Here is a 25,620-nt window from a genome sequence, read left to right as displayed (position 1 = left end):
AATTTCTTTACCAAGTGTGTGCACCAAAATAAATTAGGAAATACATATTCCATTGATACTTAATTAAGTGCTGAGAATTTAATTTTTTAAGCTAGGAGTCATTTTTATACTTACCTTTTACTCTTTTCACAATTTGGTGATCCTTAATTTATTTGGTCCCTTTGGTTGCTGTCAGCTCATCATTCTCACATGAGAATACACCTCAGAGATTTGTCACTTGTTACCGATAGAGTTGTGATATCCATGTTGACATCAGTGTTGCTATTCAATTTTTTGAGATAGAGAGTTCCATTGCTCAAAGTCTCATAAGGAGTCCTCCTACTAGTTTCACCATAGTGAAATAAGTCCTTTCTTTCCAGTGTATGCTGTTTAGATTTGGATTGCTGAAACATAATGACAGAAAACATACTTAATAATTAATATCAAATTTATTTCACACTACAGAAAATATTATACCTAACTTGGCATTTTTTGCAAGATCAGAACCAGGTATATAATTATTATATTGAACACAATTTTTATATTTTGTTTTTATTAATTCTGATAGCATATTTATATTTCATAATAACTTCCTATACCTACTTGAGCTCTGTAGGTGGAATTATTTTCTAATATTACCTCAAACAAAACTAAAGCTGTGTCGTCATATCTACGTTGAATGAAAAGTTCTTCATTTTCATCAGCAGGGGTCCATGAGTTCATAATTTAAACTCCACACATGGTAGTGAGAGTTGGTGGTGCAGGAAACAAGGTAAGACTTCCTATAGCCAAGTGCATTGACTCTCAACTCAGAGGTGCTCTGTTCGAAAACCAGCTGGGAGGAACATTTTCTGGTCTCTAAGCGGACACTCTAAAACTCCACACATTAGAATTGGTCAGTACGAGCAGTTATTAATGAAACAGTATGTTTTGAGTTTGAGCCATCATCAAACACATCCAATTGTAGAAAATAAAGTACCCTGTTAATCTGAAGAGCTAAACCCTCCACACATTAGAATTGGTCAGTACGAGCAGTTATTAATGAAACAGTATGTTTTGAGTTTGAGCCATCATCAAACACATCCAATTGTTGAAAATAAAGTACCCTGTCAATCTGAAGAGCTAAACTATCATCTCTTTCTATCAAACAATTTGCAACTGTACATATTCACATTCAACATGACTTTTGCTTTTGAAAAATATTTTCTGTGCTCCATGGTGTTTATCTCTACATGAGCACTATCTAATTGAGAATGAGAAAAGAAAAGGTTTATCCATAGTGAGAAATACAGAATGTGGAACAACTTCAAGATAAAATAAAAAAAATATCCGGCCCGGAGGACCATTACTTCTATCCAAGCTGGAGGAAAATTATTTTGATTCGGCTCGAAGTACCATTACATTATTTTAATCCGGCCTGAAAGGTGAAGACCATATTTTTTCAATTAAATTTTTTATTTTCCATTATTTAATAAATAACAGATATACAAAGGTGTTTTTCCAAGTCAATACTGACTTCTAAGGACCATTTTTTTCTAACTTACATTATGCACCAGAGCTTTGGCCGTCAGACTGAGCACAACTCGATCGCACCAGGCAGGGCACCGGGTTTTCATGTAGGAATGTGCAGCGGACGCCAGACTAGGATCCTCCTCGAACGGGTAGCTGGGCGGAAACGAGATGGGGAACTCAAAGAGGCGCCCCGCGAAACACTCGATCTCGCGGTCGAACTCTTTCAACTGTGAAGAAGAAATCGAACTGGGTAAATCAGTGAAATTCGAATGAGACATTGATATTTCAAAATTCGGCCCTGGCTATAAAAAATACCTTTGGGTCCATAGCGAGATGGGGAACTCAAAGAGGCGCCCCGCGAAACACTCGATCTCGCGGTCGAACTCTTTCAACTGTGAAGAAGAAATCGAATTGGGTAAATCAGTGAAATTCGGATGAGACATTGATATTTTGAAATTCGGCCCTGGCTATAAAAAATACCTTTGGGTCCATAGTTTTTTTTTTAGAGGTTTGACAGAGGGAACTGTAACTTCGAGATGGGGAACTCAAAGAGGCGCCCCGCGAAACACTCGATCTCGCGGTCGAACTCTTTCAACTGTGAAGAAGAAATCGAATTGGGTTAAATCAGTGAAATTCGGATGAGACATTGAGGGTGTGTTTATGTACTGGGCTGAGATGAGCTCGGACGACGTGGGATAGCTGTCCCGGCGGCAATTTTTAAAATTTATTTTATATTTATTTTTGTTTGCTTTGTAATTCGCTTGTTTGTAATGTCTAATTTAAATGAAAAGTATAATATAAATGTGCAAACTAGAGATAAAAAGTAAAAAATTAATTCAGATTGTACAAGTTGCGGAAAAAAAATCAAAATTTCGAATTTCCCACCAACTTTACACGCTCAAAGGCCGAAAATGGCCTAGCTCAGCCCAGTACATAAACACAGCCTCATGTTTTAAAATTCGGCCCTGGCTATAAAAAATACCTTGGGTCCATAGTTTGAAACCCTTATTTGGGTCTGAAAAAAATCCGCTCCGGGCGGGAATCGAACCCGCGGCCTAGCGCTTACAAGGCAGACGCACTACCAACTAAGCTAAGTAGGCTGGCGGTCTAAATACCTATCAAGATCATAAAGTTATATTGTCAATTCAGAGCTTTAAAAAAATCAACCGGTGTTCTACTCAATGCATTAACCGTTTGATTCTTCCCTGTATTTTATGCAGATATCTAAATAAAGTTCAATTAAAATTTGTGTCATAGTGAAGAATGAGAAGGAAAAAACGTTGAACTCTTGGTCTTCTTGGATTACAAAGAAGATTCTCGTGAGAAAAAAAAATCAAGAAGAAGAAGAAGAAAAAGCTGTGACAAAGTGCTCGCCCTTGTCCAAAAAATTAAAAAAAAAAAAAAAAAAAAAAAAAAAAAACAGTAAGATGCAAAAATGCAGAACGTCAATGAATATGAGGGGGAATGTGCCGCAGGCCGTTTTTCGGAAATACTTGATATTTAATTGGAATTTTATAATATTTTTCATTTTTGACCGGGTGGCAAAGTTCACGACTTTTCCAGGTTCTCTTCAAATTGTCACGATTTTCCTTGACTTTTTGGCCGATATTCAGATTTCATGACTTTTCCAGGTCGCATATAAACCTTGTAGTAAGTTATTAGTGTTAATAAAATTAGCCGACATATATCTAATACAATAATTTAGATATCTATCTCATCTAGTCCCCAGCCTAGTATACATATACATCTAGTGTAGACTGTTCAGTCCCGAGTGGTCTTACCTGGAGAAGACTTTGGAGAATACACTGGACGAGTGAGAGGAGGCAGGCTGCGAGGAATCACCGGAGGATGGAAGAGACTCCTTGTCTTCCTTGTCACTTGAGAACCCTTCCATCCATGCCAGAGGATAGGAGAGACGCTTCAACATCTGAAGAAGAAAATATTAATAATTATGTAAAAAAATTATTCAAAGAAAGTTAAAAAATGTAAACAGTAGTTTTCAGTAATACCAACGAAGCGGAAGGACTATGGATCATTTCCTATCCTTGGAAAGCTATTCAATTGGATTGTAAAATTCCAAAGCGTTCAAAAGTTGCAAGAGGGATAATTTGCCTCTGGTTCTTTTTAAATTGGTTTAAACTTTTCTTTAAAATTCGTGAGAAATGGCCTAAAGTAGCTGTTTGGGCCACAAAGGCCCGTCGGGCCAAAAATAAATATGTTCTTTTTTCACTTTAGAAATGCACACAAATCAGAAATTTCCAGCCGTTCAAAAGGTACAAGGAGGTGTAGCCACTAAAACATACTTCAAATGTTACGGGGTGGCCACTAAAACAGACTCTTATAATCTCTAGAAAATAAAAACCACTCACGTTCTTCTTCTTGGTCTCCTGTTTGTCAAACTGACTCCCCGGTCCTGCACCTCCACTACCATCTCCACCCTGACTCTCCTCTACATTGAACGATACTGAGGATGTCTTCTTTCTCTCCTCCACTCCCAATGGTATGATAGACATAGGTGGTATGAACTCTGTGCCATCTCCTAGGAGAATATCAGCATCCGAGTATGTAGCCTGAGATATAACATAACAAAATATATAGGTTATAACAAAATTAGGATTTGGCCGATATATATACTCCAGCAGCTTCCAAGTGCCTATTCTATAGTTTTTAGTATTAATAACTTGAAAAATTAGGAAGCAAAATGTACAAAAGGCATTTTTGTTAGTATCTATCTCTATAAAGTTCTATCTAGTTTTAAATTGATACTGATGAGCCTAGTAAAATGACTAAATTTTGTACAATACTAGGCACATACACATAGAGAGCTCAAAAAACACAGTGTAGCCAAAGTACTGGAAGGCGAACTAACCCACAAGTAATATTAAACATAGGTACAACATTTCTAGTATTAGTAAGTTGTTATTGATTATGATTATGACTATCTAAACATAAAAAAAAAAAAAAAAAAAAAAAAAAAAATCGGTTTTTTACTACGTGAAGGAGGAACACACAAATTAAATGTGAAGGTGAAGGAGGAGCACACAAATTAGGTAGGTACCTACTACTGAAGGAGGAGCACGCAAATTTCGAAGTTGTAATTATTTTTTTTATTTGCATATTTCCAGTGATATCTACGAACAATGAACCAATCCCCGGATATATCGATAACTTCTACGGTCCAACCGGATTGGTATCCGGAGTTATGGCCGGTATCATCCGGTCTATCTATTGTAATCCCAGTGCCACGGCGGACGTTATTCCTGCAGACATGGCCATCAATGCGTTGGTCTGCTCTGCTTGGTATAGTGCTAATAGGTGAGATTTCAAAGATACCCTAGCTTTTTTACCTCGGTACCAGGAAAATTTAAGAAAATTATAAGAGAAATAGTAGCTAAAATTGTTTATGAGGTACTTAATGACTTACATGGGTGCAAATTACGTTTGAATCATACCTATTTTTTTTCCTTCTAGCAACCTTAATCAACCTACGTATGTTCTCATTTACTTAGTAAAACAACATGTTAATCATGCTGATGCATAAGTATTAAGTACCTACTCTTCTACCAAGGTATGCGATGCGATGGTTCAAGGTAATTGGAAAGTAGAAATAATATTATTAATTACATAATTACCTAGATAAAATTAGGTTTCCATAGCTTTAAGAGCTTTATTGGAACTGGGACTAAATACTTTGTTTTTTCTTTCCCACATAAAGTTACTACAAGAAAACCAGTCCTGTCCTACCCATATTCAACTATGTGAGCTCAACAGACAATCGCATTACTTGGTTGGAATTCTCAAACAAAACATTTGGAGCTGCCACCAAGATCCCCTCTTCTAAAGCACTCTGGTGGTACTGCTACCATTTAGTTGAGGACAAAACCGTGTATGCTATTCAGAGCTTGTTCTACCACTATTTCTTTGCCTATATTGTGGATTTCTGCGCGCCACTCACTAAGAGCAAGCTCAGGTTAGTAGTAAAAAATTTACACAGTGTTAATTCGTTCTAGCTATTGATGGCTAAGTGGATTGATGAAGCCTCCTTGATTGTTCAACATCGGGTGCTTAAAAGAGAGCTCATTGTCAATTGTTACAGTTTCCTCTGAGTGCAATAGTCCTACATACTGAACTTCTCACTCAGGAATTTCGTAAGAAAAGACTGGGGGTCTCCCCATTTCTATGTAATGTAATGTACAGTTCCTTCTATCAAACTTCTTCAAAACAATGAAAACTCCTATCTATTGTTTTGCAGATCTCACAATACAAGCGTGGTACAAGCAGTACTGGATGCAATGAAACCTGATGAGGTAGTGAGAGTTGGTGGTGCAGGAAACAAGGTAAGACTTCCTATAGCCAAGTGCATTGACTCTCAACTCAGAGGTGCTCTGTTCGAAAACCAGCTGGGAGGAACATTTTCTGGTCTCTAAGCGGACACTCTAAAACTGATTGAGAGGCCGATGACGAACGCCGACCCCATCTGAACATGGGAAAAGGCGAAGAAGAAGATTTCATCTTCCCTCCTCTAAGGACAAGTTGAAAACTCGTGACCTCTCCCTTGTTTCGCAGGTTCTCTTCCCCCATCTGAACATGGGAAAAGGCGAAGAAGAAGATTTCATCTTCCCTCCTCTAAGGACAAGTTGAAAACTCGTGACCTCTCCCTTGTCTCGCAGGTTCTCTTTGTCATAGCTCTCCTTTCTATTCATAACTTCTCCCTTGTCTCGCAGGTTCTACTCGTGATGGAGGGCAAAGCTCACGCCTACGTCTACGCCAATGCTGGATGTAAGAGATGGGACACTTGTGCTCCTGAAGCCATTCTGAACGCCCAGGGAGGTCTACTTACCGATGTACATGGCGTGCCGTACGATTATACCGATACTGTAGACCCCCTCAATAAGGGTGGAGTGATAGCGACTGCTGTGAAGAGCGAGCATGACTATTACATCTCGCGTATCCCGCAGGAAGTCAAAGATAAGCTCGTGTCCTAAACTACCCTGTATTAAGGTGTGTCGAAACATGGTCGACCGGCCGTCGATCGAAGAATCAATGTTGTCGAGGCAGTGAGGACGGTTCAGGCTGGGGTATCTGAATTGTGAGACAAAATGAGACATTCTATTAAATGTGAGGTAAACAAAACCCTATTAAATTTTGGTAAACACTTTTCGACCTGATAGTTCCCAACATTTGATACCATCCAACCATATTGGTAAATACCTACGTGTGTTTGTTGACCACATGGTAGTTCCAAAACCTACAATTGTGTAGGTAGGTACTTAATTTAGGACTTTTCAGAGGACTATAATGATTGCTCTCAAGTTATTGTTCATTGTAAAAACCATAACTTTTTTGATGTTGTCAATTTTCGTTGCGGTTAATCGCAAATGTCTGTGTTTTCACCGTCGCTATTTGCTTGGCCTGGCGCACTGCCGGTGTGTAGATTGTGCTGTTCTTTGTAAACTTGATTGTCCAATTTACATACCTATATTTACATATAAAAGTTCAACTTAATCACTCACATTCCAGGTAGAGATGTGTACAGAGTGAGTGAGTTGTACATAAGAACTACTCTTTTTACTGAACTACTGAGTCAATGAATCTGATCTTATCTACCTATACTTAAGACTTGAAAAGTGAATTACATGTTTGAGGATCTGATTCATTGAGAATATTCAACTGAAAAGTGTGAAAAGAGTAGTTCTTTTTTATCCTCTTCTAAAGCACTCTGGTGGTACTGCTACCATTTAGTTGAGGACAAAACCGTGTATGCTATTCAGAGCTTGTTCTACCACTATTTGTTTGCCTATATTGTGGATTTCTGCGCGCCACTCACTAAGAGCAAGCTCAGGTTAGTAGTAAAAAATTTACACAGTATTAATTCGTTCTAGCTATTGATGGCTGAGTGGATTGATGAAGCCTCCTTGATTGTTCAACATCGGGTGCTTAAAAGAGAGTTCATATTTCTCAAATGATTTGTGCCAGTGTAATCTCATAATTCGATTTCAACGTTTAGAAAAAGATACCTACCTACATAGTAGGCAAGCTAATAATATGTATACATAATAGTAATGTACGTAGGTAGTAGGTACAGATAAGTAAGTAATCACATAAAATTCAATTCGATTTCAACGTTTAGAAAAAGATACCTACCTACATAGTAGGCAAGCTAATAATATGTATACATAATAGTAATGTACGTAGGTACAGATAAAGTAAGTAATCACATAAAATTAATTATTGAACTTTTATTTTTTAGACTGGTCCCAATTTATCAAAGAATTGACAAAGTGATGGACGTCCTAGAACCATTCAGTACAAACGAATGGAGTTTTATCAACGAGAATATCCATACATTATGGGACAGTTTATCTCCTCAAGAACAAGCCAAGTTTCCATTCAATATACGAGACCTAGACTGGACTAAATACCTGGAGACTTATGTCAAAGGTATTCTTGTATACCAACTCCAAGATAAACTTGATCCTGAAACACGGAAATATGCACGCCGCCGATATAAACGGTGAGTTTTCTACTCCTTCATAGGACCGATTCCAAATGCTGATTGTATTGTGAGGATCATTTTCCAAACATTGAAAAGAGCGGCTGCTATAAAAATGGGGTTTATGCAACAACAGCTCCTGCCCTCTCTTTTCTGGTCTTCTCTTCTTGTTAAGGTCACACTTGGAAGTTCATTATTTTCTATGAATCACTTTAATTTTTGAGGTACATACCTAACTAATCTTGAAATTTCGTTTCTTTTCTTTACAGAATACAAGTAGCTCATTACAGTATACAAGCATTCTTGTGTCTTCTGCTGTTGTTCCTCTTTGTGTGGACTATTACAAGCTCAACATTTTTATAACTATTTACAACATTCATACTTTTAGAAGACAAAGTAAAACCTAGGTCTTGATAAAAGATAGGTAAAACTATTTTGTCCCCAAGTTTTTTTTTTTTTTTATATATAATCTGTGAATCTCTTTGCAATAAGGTAAATCCATTACCTACCCATCTGATGGTTAAATTTCCTTATAGAAAACTAATCTTGACACTGCCCTGCACTAAGAAAATAATACTAGCTTAAGTGCAAAGATATGAACAAGAAAGTAGGATACATGTTAATAAATACGTATATACTTAATTATACATTAAACTGTTAGCTTTTTTTGTTTTACAATATTTTTATTTCAATTGGCCATTTTATTTTATTTGTTATGGTTTATGGTCACCTGAAATAAAAATATTGTAAAACAAAAAAAGCCAAGAGTTTTATTCCATCTCTAAATTCTTTTCTTTTAGTCAGCTCCCATGGCATAGTGGTCACTGCACTTGCCTTGCATGCGGGAGACCCAGGTTCGATTCCCGGCTGGGTCAAGAAATTTGTATCATGCAAATGATTGATTCTGTGACTGGATGTTGTGACTTGCAATATTCTTTCTGTAAAGAATGCTAGTTAGTTTTAACTAAATGAGCTACCTACTTGGAATTTATAGAGGTACATATGTATTTCTTTATGAAAATAAGAAAATAAATGCTGGTTCAGGGCCTCCTTGAGGAACTTGGCCTGGGGCAAATGGGCAAAGAAAAAGAGGTAGAACCTCAAACAGAAGACAACATGGGATTCTTGGCTGTCAAAAGACGTCCAAAAAACAAAATTCCTAACAGTATTGAGGGTTCATTTGAAGAGGGTTTATTATTATTATTATTATTATTTTAGATACTGCCCTGTGAGGCATTCTATTCCACTCTATGCTATTCAATAGAATATACATACCTTGTTTATCCTGCTCGAATGAGTCTAAAAATTCCCTTTACCTCAGCAATCTAAACAAGATTTCGTTTATTTTATGGGTTTAATAGCATACTTAATATATAAAAAAAGTTTAGAACAGAAGACCTTGCTTAATCTTTGTGTTTCTTTTTGTTCATCTCTTTTTTTCAGGGTGACAAGTCCAAGAACGACTTCAGTACTGAGGCAGACCGTTCTGCTGAGACCTGTATCATTTCCTCATTGGCATCTCTCTTCCCATCCATCACTATCATAGGCGAGGAAGGTCGTGAGTCTGGACACACCCATAAGATGTGTGATGTCCCACCAGAGTGGATCATATCAGATGTGGATGAGGCTATATTGGCCAAAACTTGCCCGCCCAGTCTTCAGACGTTAGCGGAAAAAGACGTAAGATTTAATTGATTAATTTGTGGTAGAGGTAGAGAGAACTGTAACACAACAGAGGTCTTATCATCCCAAAGTCAGACGTTAGCGGAAAAAGACATCAGAAAGATTTAATTGAGTTTAGGTATAGGTAGAGAGAACTGTAACAACACAAGGGAGGTCTTATTGTCCCAAAGTCAAAAATAAAAAAAGGACAGGATAGGAGAAAGCTAGCCATTCCGAGAACGATCCGAATTTGTTTAGGACAAAGTTCGCCCCGTTTGGGAATCGAACCCGCGACCTAGCGCTTACCCTCCAAGCTAACTAGACTGGCAGAAGATAATTTCCTGTCCTACGTAATTAACTAATTAATATTCTTGTTGTTATTTTCAGATCGTGGTATGGGTTGATCCATTAGATGGAACTCGGGAATACACGCAAGGTAATACCTTTGGGAAATCTATGCAACTTGGGAGGGTGAATTGTAATAATAATGTTTTACCTTTTGTTAATTACGTGCACTATACGAGACATTAATTACCGAAGGGTAGCTAATACGAATAGACATTTAGGCACTAAGAAGTAGAACAACATCAAGGTCGGGTCTTACCAATGGGGATTACCCCGAGTTTTATGATAATCGACAGTCGGACAGTACCCAATACTCCGATGTATCTGGAACTACTGCCAAGTTAATCCAACGTGGTAAGCCCCTATCACCCTATCTAAACTGAGTCCCGCATTCACAGTTCCCTAGTATGTATAATAGAAAGTTGCACAGTTCCCTTCGTTATATCAGGAACGAGGAATTAGGGAAAAAATATTCATTGTGAAGACCCGCCTTCCCGACGTAGTGAGGTACAACTTATCTTGGATAATTAATGAAAATTGCTTGCAAACCACGTAGCATGTCCAGTATACGGTGCTCCTCATTATCGTATTATAAACACTGAGGGGCAAATGAGCACTATAGTCGCGATAGTTATCCACAACGCAGCAAGATAAATGGTGCCTACCTGGACCCCGGTCATCAGTCGACATTGATCGACGGCTAGTTGACTATGTGTAGACACACCTTTAAATTTCATAATCCAATCATTTTAAGTTCGGTAAAATTGCTCCAGATGGGCTATTTTTCCTACCGGGAGAAAATTCAAAGTCATTTGGTATCGGAATTGTGAGACAAAATGAGACATTCCATTAAATGTGAGGTAAACAAAACCCCATTAAATTTTGGTAAACACTTTTCGACCTGATAATTCCCAACATTTGATACCATCCAACCATATTGGTAAATACGTGTGTTTGTTGACCACATGGTGGCTCCAAAACCTACAATTGTGTAGGTAGGTACTTAATTTAGGACTTTTCAGAGGACTATAATGATTGCTTTCAACCAAGTTATTGTTCATTGTACAAACCATAACTTTTTTGATGTTGTCAATTTTCGTTGCGTTTAACCGCAAATGTCTGTGTTTTCACCGTCGCTATTTGCTTGGCCTGGTGCACTGCCGGTGTGTAGATTGTGCTGTTCTTCATAAAGTTGATTTTCCGATTGACTTACCTATGTATAAAAATTTCACTTTATCACTAACATTCCAAGTAGATGTGTACAGAGTGAGTGAGTTGTACATATATGTGCCAGAGACCTTGTCAAGTAAATCTAGAAAATTTGTAGAGGTATGTTTTGTAGAGCTATAGAGGAATTTGGATTACATAATCGTCATAATCAATACAATGCTTATTAGGTGTGATAGGTATTCAAAACTGATCTTTATATCACATTGCACAATCAGCTCAGAGCATTCATGTTACATTAATAGCATATAGGTCAGTTACTTTATGGTTCAAGCTCTATCAGTTACATATTTCTTCATCAATAATAATTATGCATGTGCAAAATGATGATGAAGTTATTCTTTTATGTAGAACTACTTGGTGAATATATTGGTGTACAGTCCAATAGATAATATCTAAGGGAGTGGCACTTTTTTATGGAGAGGTTCTCTTAAATAGAGGTGCCTTTTTCAAATCTTACTACATACTCACATAGAGATCAGGGCCATTCATAAGATTCACAACATACAGGGCCAGGGCTCAGGGCTAACTTCAGCAGTTGGCTTCTTGCAATATTCTTTCTGTAAAGAATGCTAGTTAGTTTTAACTAAATGAGCTACCTACTTGGAATTTATAGAGGTACATATGTATTTCTTTATGAAAATAAGAAAATAAATGCTGGTTCAGGGCCTCCTTGAGGAACTTGGCCTGGGGCAAATGGGCAAAGAAAAAGAGGTAGAACCTCAAACAGAAGACAACATGGGATTCTTGGCTGTCAAAAGACGTCCAAAAAACAAAATTCCTAACAGTATTGAGGGTTCATTTGAAGAGGGTTTATTATTATTATTATTATTATTTTAGATACTGCCCTGTGAGGCATTCTATTCCACTCTATGCTATTCAATAGAATATACATACCTTGTTTATCCTGCTCGAATGAGTCTAAAAATTCCCTTTACCTCAGCAATCTAAACAAGATTTCGTTTATTTTATGGGTTTAATAGCATACTTAATATATAAAAAAAGTTTAGAACAGAAGACCTTGCTTAATCTTTGTGTTTCTTTTTGTTCATCTCTTTTTTTCAGGGTGACAAGTCCAAGAACGACTTCAGTACTGAGGCAGACCGTTCTGCTGAGACCTGTATCATTTCCTCATTGGCATCTCTCTTCCCATCCATCACTATCATAGGCGAGGAAGGTCGTGAGTCTGGACACACCCATAAGATGTGTGATGTCCCACCAGAGTGGATCATATCAGATGTGGATGAGGCTATATTGGCCAAAACTTGCCCGCCCAGTCTTCAGACGTTAGCGGAAAAAGACGTAAGATTTAATTGATTAATTTGTGGTAGAGGTAGAGAGAACTGTAACACAACAGAGGTCTTATCATCCCAAAGTCAGACGTTAGCGGAAAAAGACATCAGAAAGATTTAATTGAGTTTAGGTATAGGTAGAGAGAACTGTAACAACACAAGGGAGGTCTTATTGTCCCAAAGTCAAAAATAAAAAAAGGACAGGATAGGAGAAAGCTAGCCATTCCGAGAACGATCCGAATTTGTTTAGGACAAAGTTCGCCCCGTTTGGGAATCGAACCCGCGACCTAGCGCTTACCCTCCAAGCTAACTAGACTGGCAGAAGATAATTTCCTGTCCTACGTAATTAACTAATTAATATTCTTGTTGTTATTTTCAGATCGTGGTATGGGTTGATCCATTAGATGGAACTCGGGAATACACGCAAGGTAATACCTTTGGGAAATCTATGCAACTTGGGAGGGTGAATTGTAATAATAATGTTTTACCTTTTGTTAATTACGTGCACTATACGAGACATTAATTACCGAAGGGTAGCTAATACGAATAGAAAAATCCCTCCTCCTCCTTCCCATCTCTCTTTCTTTTCTTTCTATCTCTCTCTTGTTATTCATTTGTTCAGTCTCAAACTTTTAAATTTATTTAGTTCTGTAGTTTTAGTAATTTGTTTAAACTCCCCAACATTTTTTAAAGGCTTTCTCTTAAGTGGCAGGGTTCTTTGGAGGAGCTCTTCTACCCATTCCTTTCCATTTCCATGTATTAATGGTAAGTTTTCTTCGGCGCTCTTTTTGTTGGTATTAAATTAGATCTCTCTTTTTCCTCACTAGGTTTCCTAGATCACGTGACGGTATTGATTGGCATTTCCGCTCACGGCAAAGCCCTGGCTGGCGTCATACATCAACCGTTCTACAACTACCAGAACAAGGAGAGTGGAGCTCAGCTGGGCAGGACGATCTGGGGTATTCAAGATCTGGGAGTAGGAGGCTATACACCAAACCCACCTCCTGCTAACAAGCGAATCATTACCACCACCAGGTATGAGTCCTAATAAACTTATACTTAGGTTTAGTATGTATGCTCCCCGATATTCTTCCCACTGTTAAATTTATGTATTGTGATACCCATTTTTCATTGTATCCTACTGTAAATGTCCTGTTACCAAATAAAGAAAGTAGGTATTTGTCTCGAAAAAAAAAAAATCTCAGCACATTCTAGCCCGCCTTAGCTTGGAGGGTAGCGCGCCTGCTTTCTAAGCACTAGGTTATGGGTTCGATTCCCGTCCGTACTAACTTTCATAGTCACCTAGGTACTATTGTTTTATTATTATCATTCCTTTTTTTAAAAAAATAATAATAATAATAATAATCAGGGTGTTTACTTTGTAAAATGTAAAATATTCTAAAAAAAATCCAAAAGCACTGCTTATTTATTTTATAAATTTCAGTTTTTTACTTACCTGGGTACCATTTTTGATTTGTACCCCAAGCATTATTTATAGCTGGGTTGCTGGATATCAGAAAATTAAGCTACATATTGTGTTCCAGCTTTTACTTTTTTTGTAAATATTATACCTACTTTTGCTGAATATGTTCGATAATGTTGAAGGATTCTAACATTTAGGCATAATTCGAAATTAATCTTTGATTTCAGATAATCCAAGTTGTCTGGGATTTTAGATTATTCAAAACTTATCTTTATCAATTTCAGATAATTCAAATCTTATCTTGGATTTCAGAAGACACTACTCATCACGAGTTTCTGCGGCAAGTTGGTTTGAGTTTGGTATCTCGAGATGAGTGTCAACAGAAGCTGAGGAATTCCGAACTACATTACTTTCATCTGAATGAGGGAGACATCTGTGCTTTGAATGCAAGTTCCAGTGTGAGCTCTTGCAAGGTAAGCGAAAACCCTTTGGACGAAAAGTGTCATAAATCTGGAACAGTAGCGTATTTTACCTTTACCCCTGTATATTTGGAAAACTGTACATTTTACAATATTCTGCCCATTGATCTTGCAAGGTAAGCGAAAACCCTTTGGACGAAAAGTGTCATAAATCTGGAACAGTAGCGTATTTTACCTTTACCCCTGTATATTTGGAGAACTGTACATTTTACAATATTCTGCCCATTGACCTATACCTACCCTGAAAGGACTCTTTTTTAAATTTTATTGAATTTGGCCCAACCAATCCAGAGACCCATAAAAACTCTAAGCTTTGAAAAAGGCTCTCAAGTAGGTACCTATCTAAATCTAAAAGTGGATGAAACCTCTGAAGAGAAAAATCTAAATAAGAAGACCTATTTAGGCCCATAGCCTGTAGCTAGGTACCTAAGATAACGCCTTGAAGTAATGCGAAAGCGGTTCCAAGGTACAATCGTTTAAAAATAAATAAAAACAAAAAAGGTGGGTTTCAAAGATAATATATGAACTTAGGCCCATAGCCTGTAGCTAGGTACCTAAGATAACGCCTTGAAGTAATGCGAAAGCGGTTCCAAGGTACAATCGTTTAAAAATAAACAGAAAAAAAAGGTGGGTTTCAAAGATATTATATGAATCCTATAACTTTTCCAGGGAGATGGCGGTGGACCTCTGATTTGTCCTTCGAAGAAGAACCCGGCCATTTACGTTCAAGTTGGAATTTCCACCTGGAGTGTCGCCTGTGCTCCTGACATGCCAGGCCTGTATACGAACATTGAATACTATCGTGACTGGATAGACGAAACCGTGAAGGAGATAGGAGGCAGTGAAGATTTGGCGAAAGTGCTCGCGCTGAAGGGGTCGAAGGATAAGAATCAAAGTTGGAACCAAGAGAAAGATGAAAGGTCGGATTAGAAATGACCAATAAGTTTGAAAAAGTCAAGGATTCTACAAATGAGGGGAGGCCTGTATACGAACATTGAATACTATCGTGACTGGATAGACGAAACCGTGAAGGAGATAGGAGGCAGTGAAGATTTGGCGAAAGTGCACGCGTTGAAGGGGTCGAAGGATAAGAATCAAAGTTGGAACCAAGAGAAAGATGAAAGGTCGGATTAGAAATGACCAATTAAGTTTGAAAAAGTCAAGGATTCTACAAGTGAGGGAGTCTTTAACCCTCCGTCGGGCGCAATTAATCTGTGAGATGAAGTCAATCAGTTACCTATATGTATGCCTTTCGGAATGTTTATATGCCAATGTTGTGCAACTCCTAATCTTATATCTGCTGACAGTGAATGGCGATAAGAATCAAAGTTGGAACCAAGAGAAAGATGAAAGGTCGGATTAGAAATGACCAATTAAGTTTGAAAAAGTCAAGGATTCTACAAATGAGGGGGTCTTTAACCCTCCGTCGGGCGCAATTAATCTGTGAGATGAAGTCAATCAACCTATATGTATGCCTTTCGGAATGTTTATATGCCAATGTTGTGCAACTCCTAATCTTTTTGTGAAACCTTGTTATCTACCTAAATATCTGCAGACAGTGAATGGTCACTTCTCTCGCCTTACCTGAGGTCGATTTCCGCGATATGGAAATTTTGATGTACTTTTGATACTTTCTGGTACTTCAATCAAAAAATTGGAAGTTCAATTTTTTGTGAAACCTTGTTATCTACCTAAATATCTGCAGACAGTGAATGGTCACTTCTCTCGCCTTACCTGAGGTCGATTTCCGCGATATTGAAATTTTGATGATGTACTTTTGATACTTTCTGGTACTTCAATCAAAAAATTGGAAGTACAATTTCAAGATTGAAAAACACACATCATATAACATTTTGACAGTTCATAGGCTAATTAGAAGGCAAAATCTTCTCTCCGTTTCGTTTTTCGTTTGGCTTTTCATTTATGTAGGTATTTTCAGCATGGTGCTCTTTATGTGAACTTGGAGACTTTTATAACTTTTAGCTATTCCATGAAGCGATCATGACATCGCATCGGTACGACAATTTTTCTGTATTTAAAAGTGACATTTTGAATCTTTTTTTTCTTTTGAGTCCAAAATAGGACGTGTACTTTATTAAACCTTTATGCACAAAAATCATTTTGAATCATTGGCTTCGACAGAGGCAAAGTTTGTCCCATATTCAATACCCAGCAGCTGGGTTCAAAAAAAGCAAGTCTCCAAGTCTGGTTCTGAAACCAACGGCAATATAGAATACTTTGGTCTTTGGTTACCTACGATTATGCCAGGTATAATACCAATTGGTATATTATGTAGCTAGAGCCAGAGTTATGTGTAGCTCCATGTTCTAACCACCCGTAGTAATAATCCTGCCCATCTCACGTGATGGAAACGCACGTGATGTCTGGGCTTTGGATCCATTACCCCGTGTTTTTTTTATATTATTGCAGTTTTTTCCTGTATGGATTTTTTTTCTATGCTTGTCATCATGTCACACTCACACATTACCAATTTTGAAATTTCCTTCTACGACGTATCGGGCGTTATAGATTTATTATTTATTTTTATTAAATTATTAATTGGATTTGTTTTTTTTTTTTTCCGCCTAATCTTCTATCCCTAAATTTCCGGGTCTGTCTTTTACATTGATTATTATTCATTTTTATTAGTACCTAACGATGGCTTTGTCCAATTGCCCATGTACTTATTTACGGAGTATTCAGCGTACCTACCCATCTACCTAACTACCTAGGTACCTTACCAAATATTGTCGTAAAAATTGCATACCCTACAAAACTGTCTGTGTTTCAGACCGTTTGAGAGATTAGAAGTCGGAAGATTTTCTCGTTCGGGTGGTCTGAGAGACCAGGTCTATCCGACCGATGAAGGTCCTAAGCTGCATTTTAGAAAAGTTTTTCCTTATGCCACAAACAGGCTAAATATGGGATACAATACCCTTTTGGATCCAAATAACGAAACAAGATTGCTGCTTATTGTGTAAGATTTTTTTATAGAATAATCCTAATGATTTTCTAGAGAAAAAAGTAGTATTTCTAAAACAAAATAGCCTGTAGCCAGTTAGTAAACGAAATTTCTAGTTTTCCGAGAAGACATTCCTTGTATCCTTAATTAGCTATGAAATATTTCTCCTTATGTACAAAATGCATAATGATTTCGTACAACAGGGCTTGCATAACAATCGAAACACACTTTAAGTCCTCTTAATGAACCTTTGGTATGTATTTTGTACGGTCAATAATTTTTACGTCCTTTTTTAAGGAGTCCCTCCATCCACCCCTGGTGGGCGATTGAAAATGACTGCCGGCTTTCGCCTCAATTTTTACGTCCTCTATTTAGGGGAAAAATCTTATGAAAAGAACCTCAGTAACAGCTGTCTATTATATCTTAGTAGACAGTAGACACGAATAACAGTAGTAGGTGCAGGCCCAAGTTAGTCTGTTATTGCAAGCATATATGTATGCAATCAAAAGTACACAAAAAGATTTTAATAATATAATAAAATAACAATTGTTCAAAAATAAAAATCAAAAAATTATACACAATTAATTCGCCTCAATTTTTACGTCCTCTATTTAGGGGAAAAATCTTATGAAAAGAACCTCAGTAACAGCTGTCTATTATATCTTAGTAGACACGAATAACAGTAATAGGTGCAGGCCCAAGTTAGTCTGTTATTGCAAGCATAAAATATATGCAATCAAAAGTACACAAAAAGATTTTAATAATATAATAAAATAACAATGGTTCAAAAATAAAAATCAAAAAAATTATACACAATTAGATGCCACAAACAGGCTAAATATGGGATACAATACCCTTTTGGATCCAAATAACGAAACAAGATTGCTGCTTATTGTGTAAGATTTTTTATATATATAATAATCCTAATGATCTCCTAGAGAAAAAAGTAGTATTTCTAAAACGAAATAGCCTGTAGCCAGTTTAGTACAAACGAAATTTCTAGTTTTCCAAGAAGACATTCCTTGTATCCTTAATTAGCTATGAAATATTTCTCCTTATGTACAAAATGCACAATGATTTCGTACAACAGGGCTTGCATAACAATCGAAACACACTTTAAGTCCTCTTAATGAACCTTAGGTATGTATTTTGTACGGTCAATTTTCGAGATGAAAACAATATGCAAATCATAGGCACTTATGTAAACACATCCCTTGTAGGTACATAATTATGTATTTTATAAGTTTATATATAACCTGGGCGGTGCGTCAGAAAAATTAGAGTAGGTACTTTTAGAAGTTAGGTACCTACTAGGAGGGCCGTATCCAGAATTTTGTCGAGGGGGCCCGACTGTCCAAAGAGTGATATACCGGGGGATGGATGCTCCAAATGTTCGCAGTCTATTCTACACTAAAGGTGGAAAATGAATCTTGAGGGTCCAATCATACTAGTGCAGAAAATACAGAAGAGTACGACTATATTGAGCCAAGTGAGGTTGCCAATGAAAGAACTGAGGAGAACATCACACAATACGAATGTGGACGCAGGATAGTAGAAAACCCCAATTTTACTGAAGGTATGGACTACTTTTACGAAAAGAATTAGGTACTTCGGTTCCTGTTGTAAACATATCCCAAAAGTACACCTAAGGTACCCAGTAGGTAGTACAAAACTTTTCATCTTTTCATTAATTCCGTAAAGGCATAAACTATTGATATCGCCCCCATTATACAAAGGGGCGTAAGCCACATTTACAAGGCAGACGCTCTACCAACCAAGCTAACTAGGCTGTCAATCTATGATAAGAGCTTTTATAAAGCTGACCCTCTGTATAGCTACTTACCCAAAATTATTAATGCTTTCTCTTCTTCTCAAATTCAGTTTCGGGTAGAAACACCTATTTTGGCGAGTTCCCCTGGATGTTGGTTCTGTTCTATTACAAACGAAACATGGAATATTTCAAATGCGGCGCTTCCCTCATTGGTCCCAATATAGCCCTGACTGCAGCCCATTGTGTCCAGTAAGTTTTTAACTTACACTTCAATACCTGAGTAGCCCAGTTCCTAAAGGGGACTAGTCGATTTTGTGGTGCCTAGACTGGACATCTCGGAACTTTGACCTTAATAATTTTCTTTATCTAATTAATGTCAACATTGCCAGAAATACCATTTATGTATACCAACAGATTCCTTTAGATCGGCTGCTTGTATGAGTTTTTCGTGTTTTCCCTAAAAAAAAGTCCATCCGGGAGTGTCTACTTTTGGACACTCTCGGATTGGACTTTTGCACTGCCAATGCTTTACTTTTCACATTTTTCTGTGTCGCGTTGTGTACTACCAATCTAAGTTTGTCACAGGAAGAAGACTGTCAGTGTACGTTGTATTACCTGTGTGAAGCCGCTAATGTGTTAACCACCAGGTAAGTCCATATTACTTCATATACCTACCTACATATACCTGCAGTGTCCTGCAGCCTGCAATTTAGTAGGTGGTCTCGATTTCCATTCACAGACGACGTAGCGTATGTATTTGTGTATTTATTTCATTTTGAATCTGTCGGGAGTCAAGGCACATGCCACTGTGCCAGCCTGGTTAGCTTGGAATGTACCGGACCTGCCTTGTAAGCGCTATATTGCGGATCCAATTGCAGCCCGGGGCGAACGTTATCGTAAAAACAGAACGGGTCGTTCTCGGAACGGCTAACTTTCTCCTATATTCTGTCCTCCTAGCCTCCTTTCCTCTTCGATTTGAGGTCGAAAAGGCCTCCGTTGTTACTCTTCGTTCTATGAAACTTCTTTAAATAATAATAATAATAAAACACCGAAATATGGTTGAGTCGCGCTGACAGCAGGCCATTTTTTTCTAACCCCAATTAAAATCATTTTTTCCGTGCCTTGACTGGGATTCTGGGAACTAAGTTGAGTCCAAACATAGTCGACCGATCGACGAGGTGACTCTATGTTGTCGAGGCAGTGTGGACGGTTCGGTCGACATCGATAGACGACGACAGACCTTTATCCGCGATCTTTCGACCAGGTGCGAATTTGAATGATACTCGTAACGATTTCACTTATCCTTGCTAAACGAATTTCATGACTCACCTCTCATGATTACTTTGACAATTAGAGGACCACTATTTTTACAACTCCGTACAGATTTTAAACGTACATCATATATTCAATAATGATTATCCGGCCAGGGAATTTTAGAAAGATAAGTACTGCCTCAAGCCTGATGGTTATCCATGAGAAGTGTTTATTAGACTACTCTAACAGCACATTACACTTTCAATTTCCGAGATCGTTTTCGGCGCTAGTCGGCCGATTCCGATGTTGAATGGACCTGTTTCCGACGAGTTATTGAAAGCAAGTATTTTTGTGGATGACCGCAGCCAGAAGGCCTGGCCTGACAAACTGTTTTGGAAGACAGTTAAACGAAATAATGAAAATACCCACTCTGTCACGAAAGCCCACACATCAACACCACCCAGCTGATCACTTGTCCGTCTAACCCCACCACACTTGCACCCATGGACCTCTGGATGAGGCCGGGCCGGTACAGATGGCTGAGTTCCTGAACCTACCCCTGGGACAAGAGTTTGGAGAGGAGGATTTGGAGATGGTGCTACTATTATTCCTACAACAAAAATAAGTTTGAACTTCAGTTCGTTCGGTCCAATATGAAATTAGTACCCTTGTCGCCGCGGCGTCGCGTCGGTCGGGAGGTATTTGTCTTGGAGGTACCTGATCCACCTTGGGAAAACCCGACGTAAAGTTGTGTATTGTGACGCAAGACAGGCTCCATTTTCCTTAAAGTCTTGCTCAATGTTTTCCGTTGTATAAAAAATCGGAGTGAGTAACTTTTCAAGTTCGCATCAAGTACTTACATCTTGGAATATACGTTTACCTCCTTAACATTGATTAGAATTAGAATGTGTTTACTTGGTCTCTTATCTGGTGAATTAAGTGTTGTGTATAGTCATAGACCAAGTTTTTTTCGTGCAACATTAGAAAAAGGTCTTCTTTATAAAGCTGTGTCCACACATAGTAGACCTATTTATAATGCTGTGTTCACACATAGTAGACGTATTTATAATGCTGTGTCCACACATAGTAGACGTATTTATAATGCTGTGTCCACACATAGTAGACGTATTTATAATGCTGTGTCCACACATAGTAGACGTATTTATAATGCTGTGTCCACACATAGTAGACGTATTTATAATGCTGTGTCCACACATAGTAGACGTATTTATAATGCTGTGTCCACACATAGTAGACGTATTTATAATGCTGTGTCCACACATAGTAGACGTATTTATAATGCTGTGTCCACACATAGTAGACGTATTTATAATGCTGTGTCCACACATAGTAGACGTATTTATAATGCTGTGTCCACACATAGTAGACGTATTTATAATGCTGTGTCCACACATAGTAGACGTATTTATAATGCTGTGTCCACACATAGTAGACGTATTTATAAAGCTGTGTCCACACATAGTAGACCTATTTATAATGCTGTGTCCACACATAGTAGACCTATTTATAATGCTGTGTCCACACATAGTAGACCTATTTATAATGCTGTGTCCACACATAGTAGACCTATTTATAATGCTGTGTCCACACATAGTAGACCTATTTATAATGCTGTGTCCACACATAGTAGACCTATTTATAATGCTGTGTCCACACATAGTAGACCTATTTATAATGCTGTGTCCACACATAGTAGACCTATTTATAATGCTGTGTCCACACATAGTAGACCTATTTATAATGCTGTGTCCACACATAGTAGACCTATTTATAATGCTGTGTCCACACATAGTAGACCTATTTATAATATCTCTAGTAGCGCGGTCAAACTTTCTTGACTTGGCGCGGCGGAGTGCTATCGCGCTCCTTAATGCTGTGTCCACACATAGTAGACGTACTCATTTATAAAGCTGTGTCCACACATAGTAGACGTATTTATAATGCTGTGTCCACACATAGTAGACGTACTTATTTATAGAGCTGTGTCCACACATATTCGACGTATTAAAGCTGTGTCCACACATATTCGTCTAGGTGAAGAAGTGAATCTATGTTGTCGAGGCAGTGTACAATTTCAGTCGACATTGATGGACGGCGTCAACTATGTTTGGACAGAGCGTAACGGTTTGTTTAGGTATTCTCTGTTTTACCAAAAACCGATTGCCGCGCCGCGCCGTAACATCGATCTGTTCCATTACCTACCTATCCCCTTCACTACGGACAATATTGTTACGAGCATATGCTCGTGATGAAGAGGGTGAAACCGGGTTTTCCGCAGACCATTAATAAATTACGTAGATAACTAGATATACAAAGTTATCTATACACGTGCGTCTTCGAGATGAAAACAATATGCAAATCATAGGCACTTATGTAAACACATCCCTTGTAGGTACATAATTATGTATTTTATAAGTTTATATGTATAACCTGGGCGGTGCGTCAGAAAAATTAGAGTAGGTACTTTTAGAAGTTAGGTACCTTCTAGGAGGGCCGTATTCAGAATTTTGTCGAGGGGACCCGACTGTCCAAAGAGTGATATACCGGAGAATGGATGCTCCAAATTTTCGCAGTCTATTCTACTCTAAAGGTGAAAAATGAATCTTGAGGGTCCGGGCCCCCTCCCTAAATACGGCCCTGGGTACTAGGTACCCTCCTCTCCCATTCGATAGGACCGAACTTGGTACGATGCTTCGAACAGTTTATTCTACCTATGTGTAGGCACTCAAGTTTAACCTACCGGTGAACACGGGCAGTCTATGTCCAACTTCTGTTTAGTATGTAAATATTGTCCAACTTCTGAGTTCCGTGCAAACAGGTTTTCAAAGTGCGTCATCCCAAGTGCTTCTAGTAAGCACTTTAGTTTAAGATCTGTCACCATGCACAGCTCTCGTGGATTTTTATTTTTCTGTGTCGTGTTGTGTGCTGGCGTAAGTTTGGCACAGGAAGAAGATTGTGATTGTACCGTGTATTACGCGTGCGATGCTGCTAATACCATACCCAGGTAAGATAATTGGACCGAGTGAGCTCTATGTTTTAAACTAGACTTGCATTTAGCTATTGTAGTCATGGCCCAGCTGCTATCTTGGTGGCCACAATGCCCGTTATTGGCCCTCTTATGTTATAAAACAGAAAAATTAAGGAGCAACCGGGTTACCGGGCGTACCTTAAAAAGTTGTAGGTTGTAGGCACCCCCCCTAAAAAAATAAGAATGAAACATGTTTTTGTAGCTTTTTGGTGAATGGAAGGTGAAACGTTGCTTAACATCAGTGAATCATTGGAAACTTGAAAGTTCCTCTTGTCTCCTATTTTTCCAAATACCAACCTTTGCCTGTTGGCTAGCGCTAGACAGTAACAAAGTACGTCATGTATCCAAATTGCCATATTAACTCCTTGTGGATTGAGCTATTCATCAGAGACAGTACCTATTTTGAATAAAAGGTCTTTGGCCTGACTTGAACCTCGAAAATAAGACCTAGACCTGTTACGAACATGGCTAGCTCAAGATTTCAATTTGTAAGCTAGATTTTCCTCATTTAATGTAGTTTTTCTTCATCTCGTTTTTCCTCCTGTTTGTTTCTTGTTCGTCTGCTTCTTTTTCTTCTTCATCGATCTCTTTATCTAGTGTTTCTTCTTGTTCTTCTTCTACTTCTTTTTCATCGATCTCTTTATGTCGTTTTTCCTCCTGTTTCTTCTTCTTCTGCTGCTTCATCGATCTCTCTATCTCGTTTCTCCTCCTCTTCTTGTTCATCTGCTTCTTCTACATCTTTTTCTTCTTCTTCTTCATCGATCTCTTTATCTAGTTTTTCTCTGCTTCTTATTCTTCTACTGCTTCTATCTACGATTAGTCGATTCTTTTACATCGCAGTCCTCACATAATAAAGATGAATAAATTTATAATATTTTGCTAAAATAGGCACTATGAGAACTAAGGTAGGTAGGTACTAGGTATGAGAAATTTTTTAGCCCCGTATGGACTACCTACCGGTAAAGTTTTAGGATTGTAAACGGTTTTCTTTTTAGAAATGAATTGTAGTGTGTGAACCTGTCAACGCAGGCTTGAAGTTTGCACTGCACAAGCCTAAAAAACTTTTTATAGGTTCATCTCACAGTTTTGTGCAAACCGAACAAATCGGCATGCCCAAGCCAGTTTGTGCAAATGGCTTGAGCGTGTAATCCCATTCCACCTCAAATGTGTCTACTTGTCTAGTAATATGATATCCGTTTATCTTCCAGCTCGAAATGTTCAGGACCAGAGGTTTGCTGTCGTTCCAACGTACCCACCACCTCGCCCATCATAACTGCACCCAACACACGCAACACAACTCCCAGAAATGGACTGCCCAAAGAAGTCACAAGTGGTCCTCTCATTGAAGACGACAATAATGGCCAATGTGATTGTGTCCCGGCTGCTGACTGTCCTGAAGTATCCGGAGCAGACCAGCTTGATATTAGACTTGGGTAAGTAGACATACATAAAAGAATATAACTTGTTTATCCTGCTGGGATAGGGCTGAAAAGTCCCTTTACCCCCGCAGTCTAACCAAGGTCTTATATATTTTGACATATTATGGGGAACATACATCTGTATTTTTCTTCTTTGAGAAAGGAGAGAGGTAGCCAAAACCGGGGGTTTAACATCCCATACGTGGAAAACAAGCTGGGCCCGTTCCTCCGGGAATTTTTTAGGTTTGGATAAGTCCTTCTATGGGGACAGGCAGACAGACACCGAAGCGAATACAATAGTCCGTCCCTATACCTTTTATTATTACTATTGTAATTTAATAAAGGAAGGACGGACTAAAAAGCCACAACTATGGATTTTATACACGGCCTATAATTGAACTGATTAGGGAGTCCTTAAATTTGAAATTTAAAGGTCTCAGTTAGATCAGGGCATCATCAGGGTCACCAGATGTGTTTGCGTATGAGGTTTATCAAAGTTTGATTAAACAAGCAAGGTTTCGAGCTTTTAAGGTCATAGCTTATAATGAGTGTGGCGAGCATACGAGTAGCTCATACAAGTATCAGTAAATTTATAGGTAGGTACTCGTACACTATATGTCGCTAATGAAAACATGTGGAGAAGAGAGTTATATTTTAATATACTTTGTTAATTTATTTATTAAAGACAAGGAATTACCTAAATTATTTTCCTCAAAATTGTCAGAAAATGTGCGAGAACGTAAAAGGAATATGT

The 25,620-nt window shown here is 38.1% G+C and overlaps 5 protein-coding genes across 5 annotated transcripts in view; 4 read left to right on the top strand and 1 right to left on the bottom strand.

Annotated features, from left to right (window-relative positions):
• Positions 1–3,242: 3,242 nt before the first annotated feature.
• On the bottom strand, positions 3,243–4,207 carry LOC103508189. The gene is made up of 3 exons (XM_008472722.3): positions 4,199–4,207; positions 3,861–4,061; positions 3,243–3,418 (listed from the first exon to the last, which is right to left on the bottom strand). Exons 1-3 carry the CDS (start codon positions 4,205–4,207, stop codon positions 3,269–3,271), a joined length of 360 nt encoding a protein of 119 aa, XP_008470944.1. The 3' UTR covers positions 3,243–3,268.
• A 287-nt stretch (positions 4,208–4,494) lies between these two features.
• Positions 4,495–8,417, top strand: LOC103508188 (fatty acyl-CoA reductase wat-like). The gene is made up of 4 exons (XM_017443645.2): positions 4,495–4,806; positions 5,207–5,461; positions 7,742–8,005; positions 8,254–8,417. Exons 1-4 carry the CDS (start codon positions 4,694–4,696, stop codon positions 8,345–8,347), a joined length of 726 nt encoding a protein of 241 aa, XP_017299134.1. The 5' UTR covers positions 4,495–4,693; the 3' UTR covers positions 8,348–8,417.
• A 641-nt stretch (positions 8,418–9,058) lies between these two features.
• Positions 9,059–13,582, top strand: LOC103508187 (3'(2'),5'-bisphosphate nucleotidase 1). Its single transcript, XM_026822849.1, has 4 exons — positions 9,059–9,076; positions 9,428–9,664; positions 12,890–12,938; positions 13,338–13,582. Exons 1-4 carry the CDS (start codon positions 9,059–9,061, stop codon positions 13,556–13,558), a joined length of 525 nt encoding a protein of 174 aa, XP_026678650.1. The 3' UTR covers positions 13,559–13,582.
• A 75-nt stretch (positions 13,583–13,657) lies between these two features.
• Positions 13,658–15,721, top strand: LOC113466974 (phenoloxidase-activating factor 2-like). Its single transcript, XM_026822848.1, has 4 exons — positions 13,658–13,681; positions 14,218–14,406; positions 15,082–15,187; positions 15,392–15,721. The coding sequence occupies exons 1-4, from the start codon at positions 13,658–13,660 to the stop codon at positions 15,544–15,546; spliced, it is 474 nt and encodes a 157-aa protein (XP_026678649.1). The 3' UTR covers positions 15,547–15,721.
• Positions 15,722–19,323: 3,602 nt separating this feature from the next.
• The window catches only part of LOC103508186 (phenoloxidase-activating factor 2-like), a 28,150-nt gene continuing 21,853 nt past the window's right edge, over positions 19,324–25,620 (top strand). The window contains exons 1-3 of the mRNA XM_008472719.3: positions 19,324–19,389; positions 19,614–19,792; positions 24,657–24,846. Coding sequence (XP_008470941.1) covers positions 19,324–19,389; positions 19,614–19,792; positions 24,657–24,846 — 435 coding nt within the window. The remainder of the gene's footprint in view (positions 19,390–19,613; positions 19,793–24,656; positions 24,847–25,620) is intronic.

The sequence above is a fragment of the Diaphorina citri genome, unplaced genomic scaffold (assembly GCF_000475195.1).
Source record: "Diaphorina citri unplaced genomic scaffold, Diaci psyllid genome assembly version 1.1 scaffold376, whole genome shotgun sequence".
NCBI classification, from domain to species: domain Eukaryota; kingdom Metazoa; phylum Arthropoda; class Insecta; order Hemiptera; family Psyllidae; genus Diaphorina; species Diaphorina citri.
This window is presented reverse-complemented; position numbering and strand designations above follow the sequence as displayed.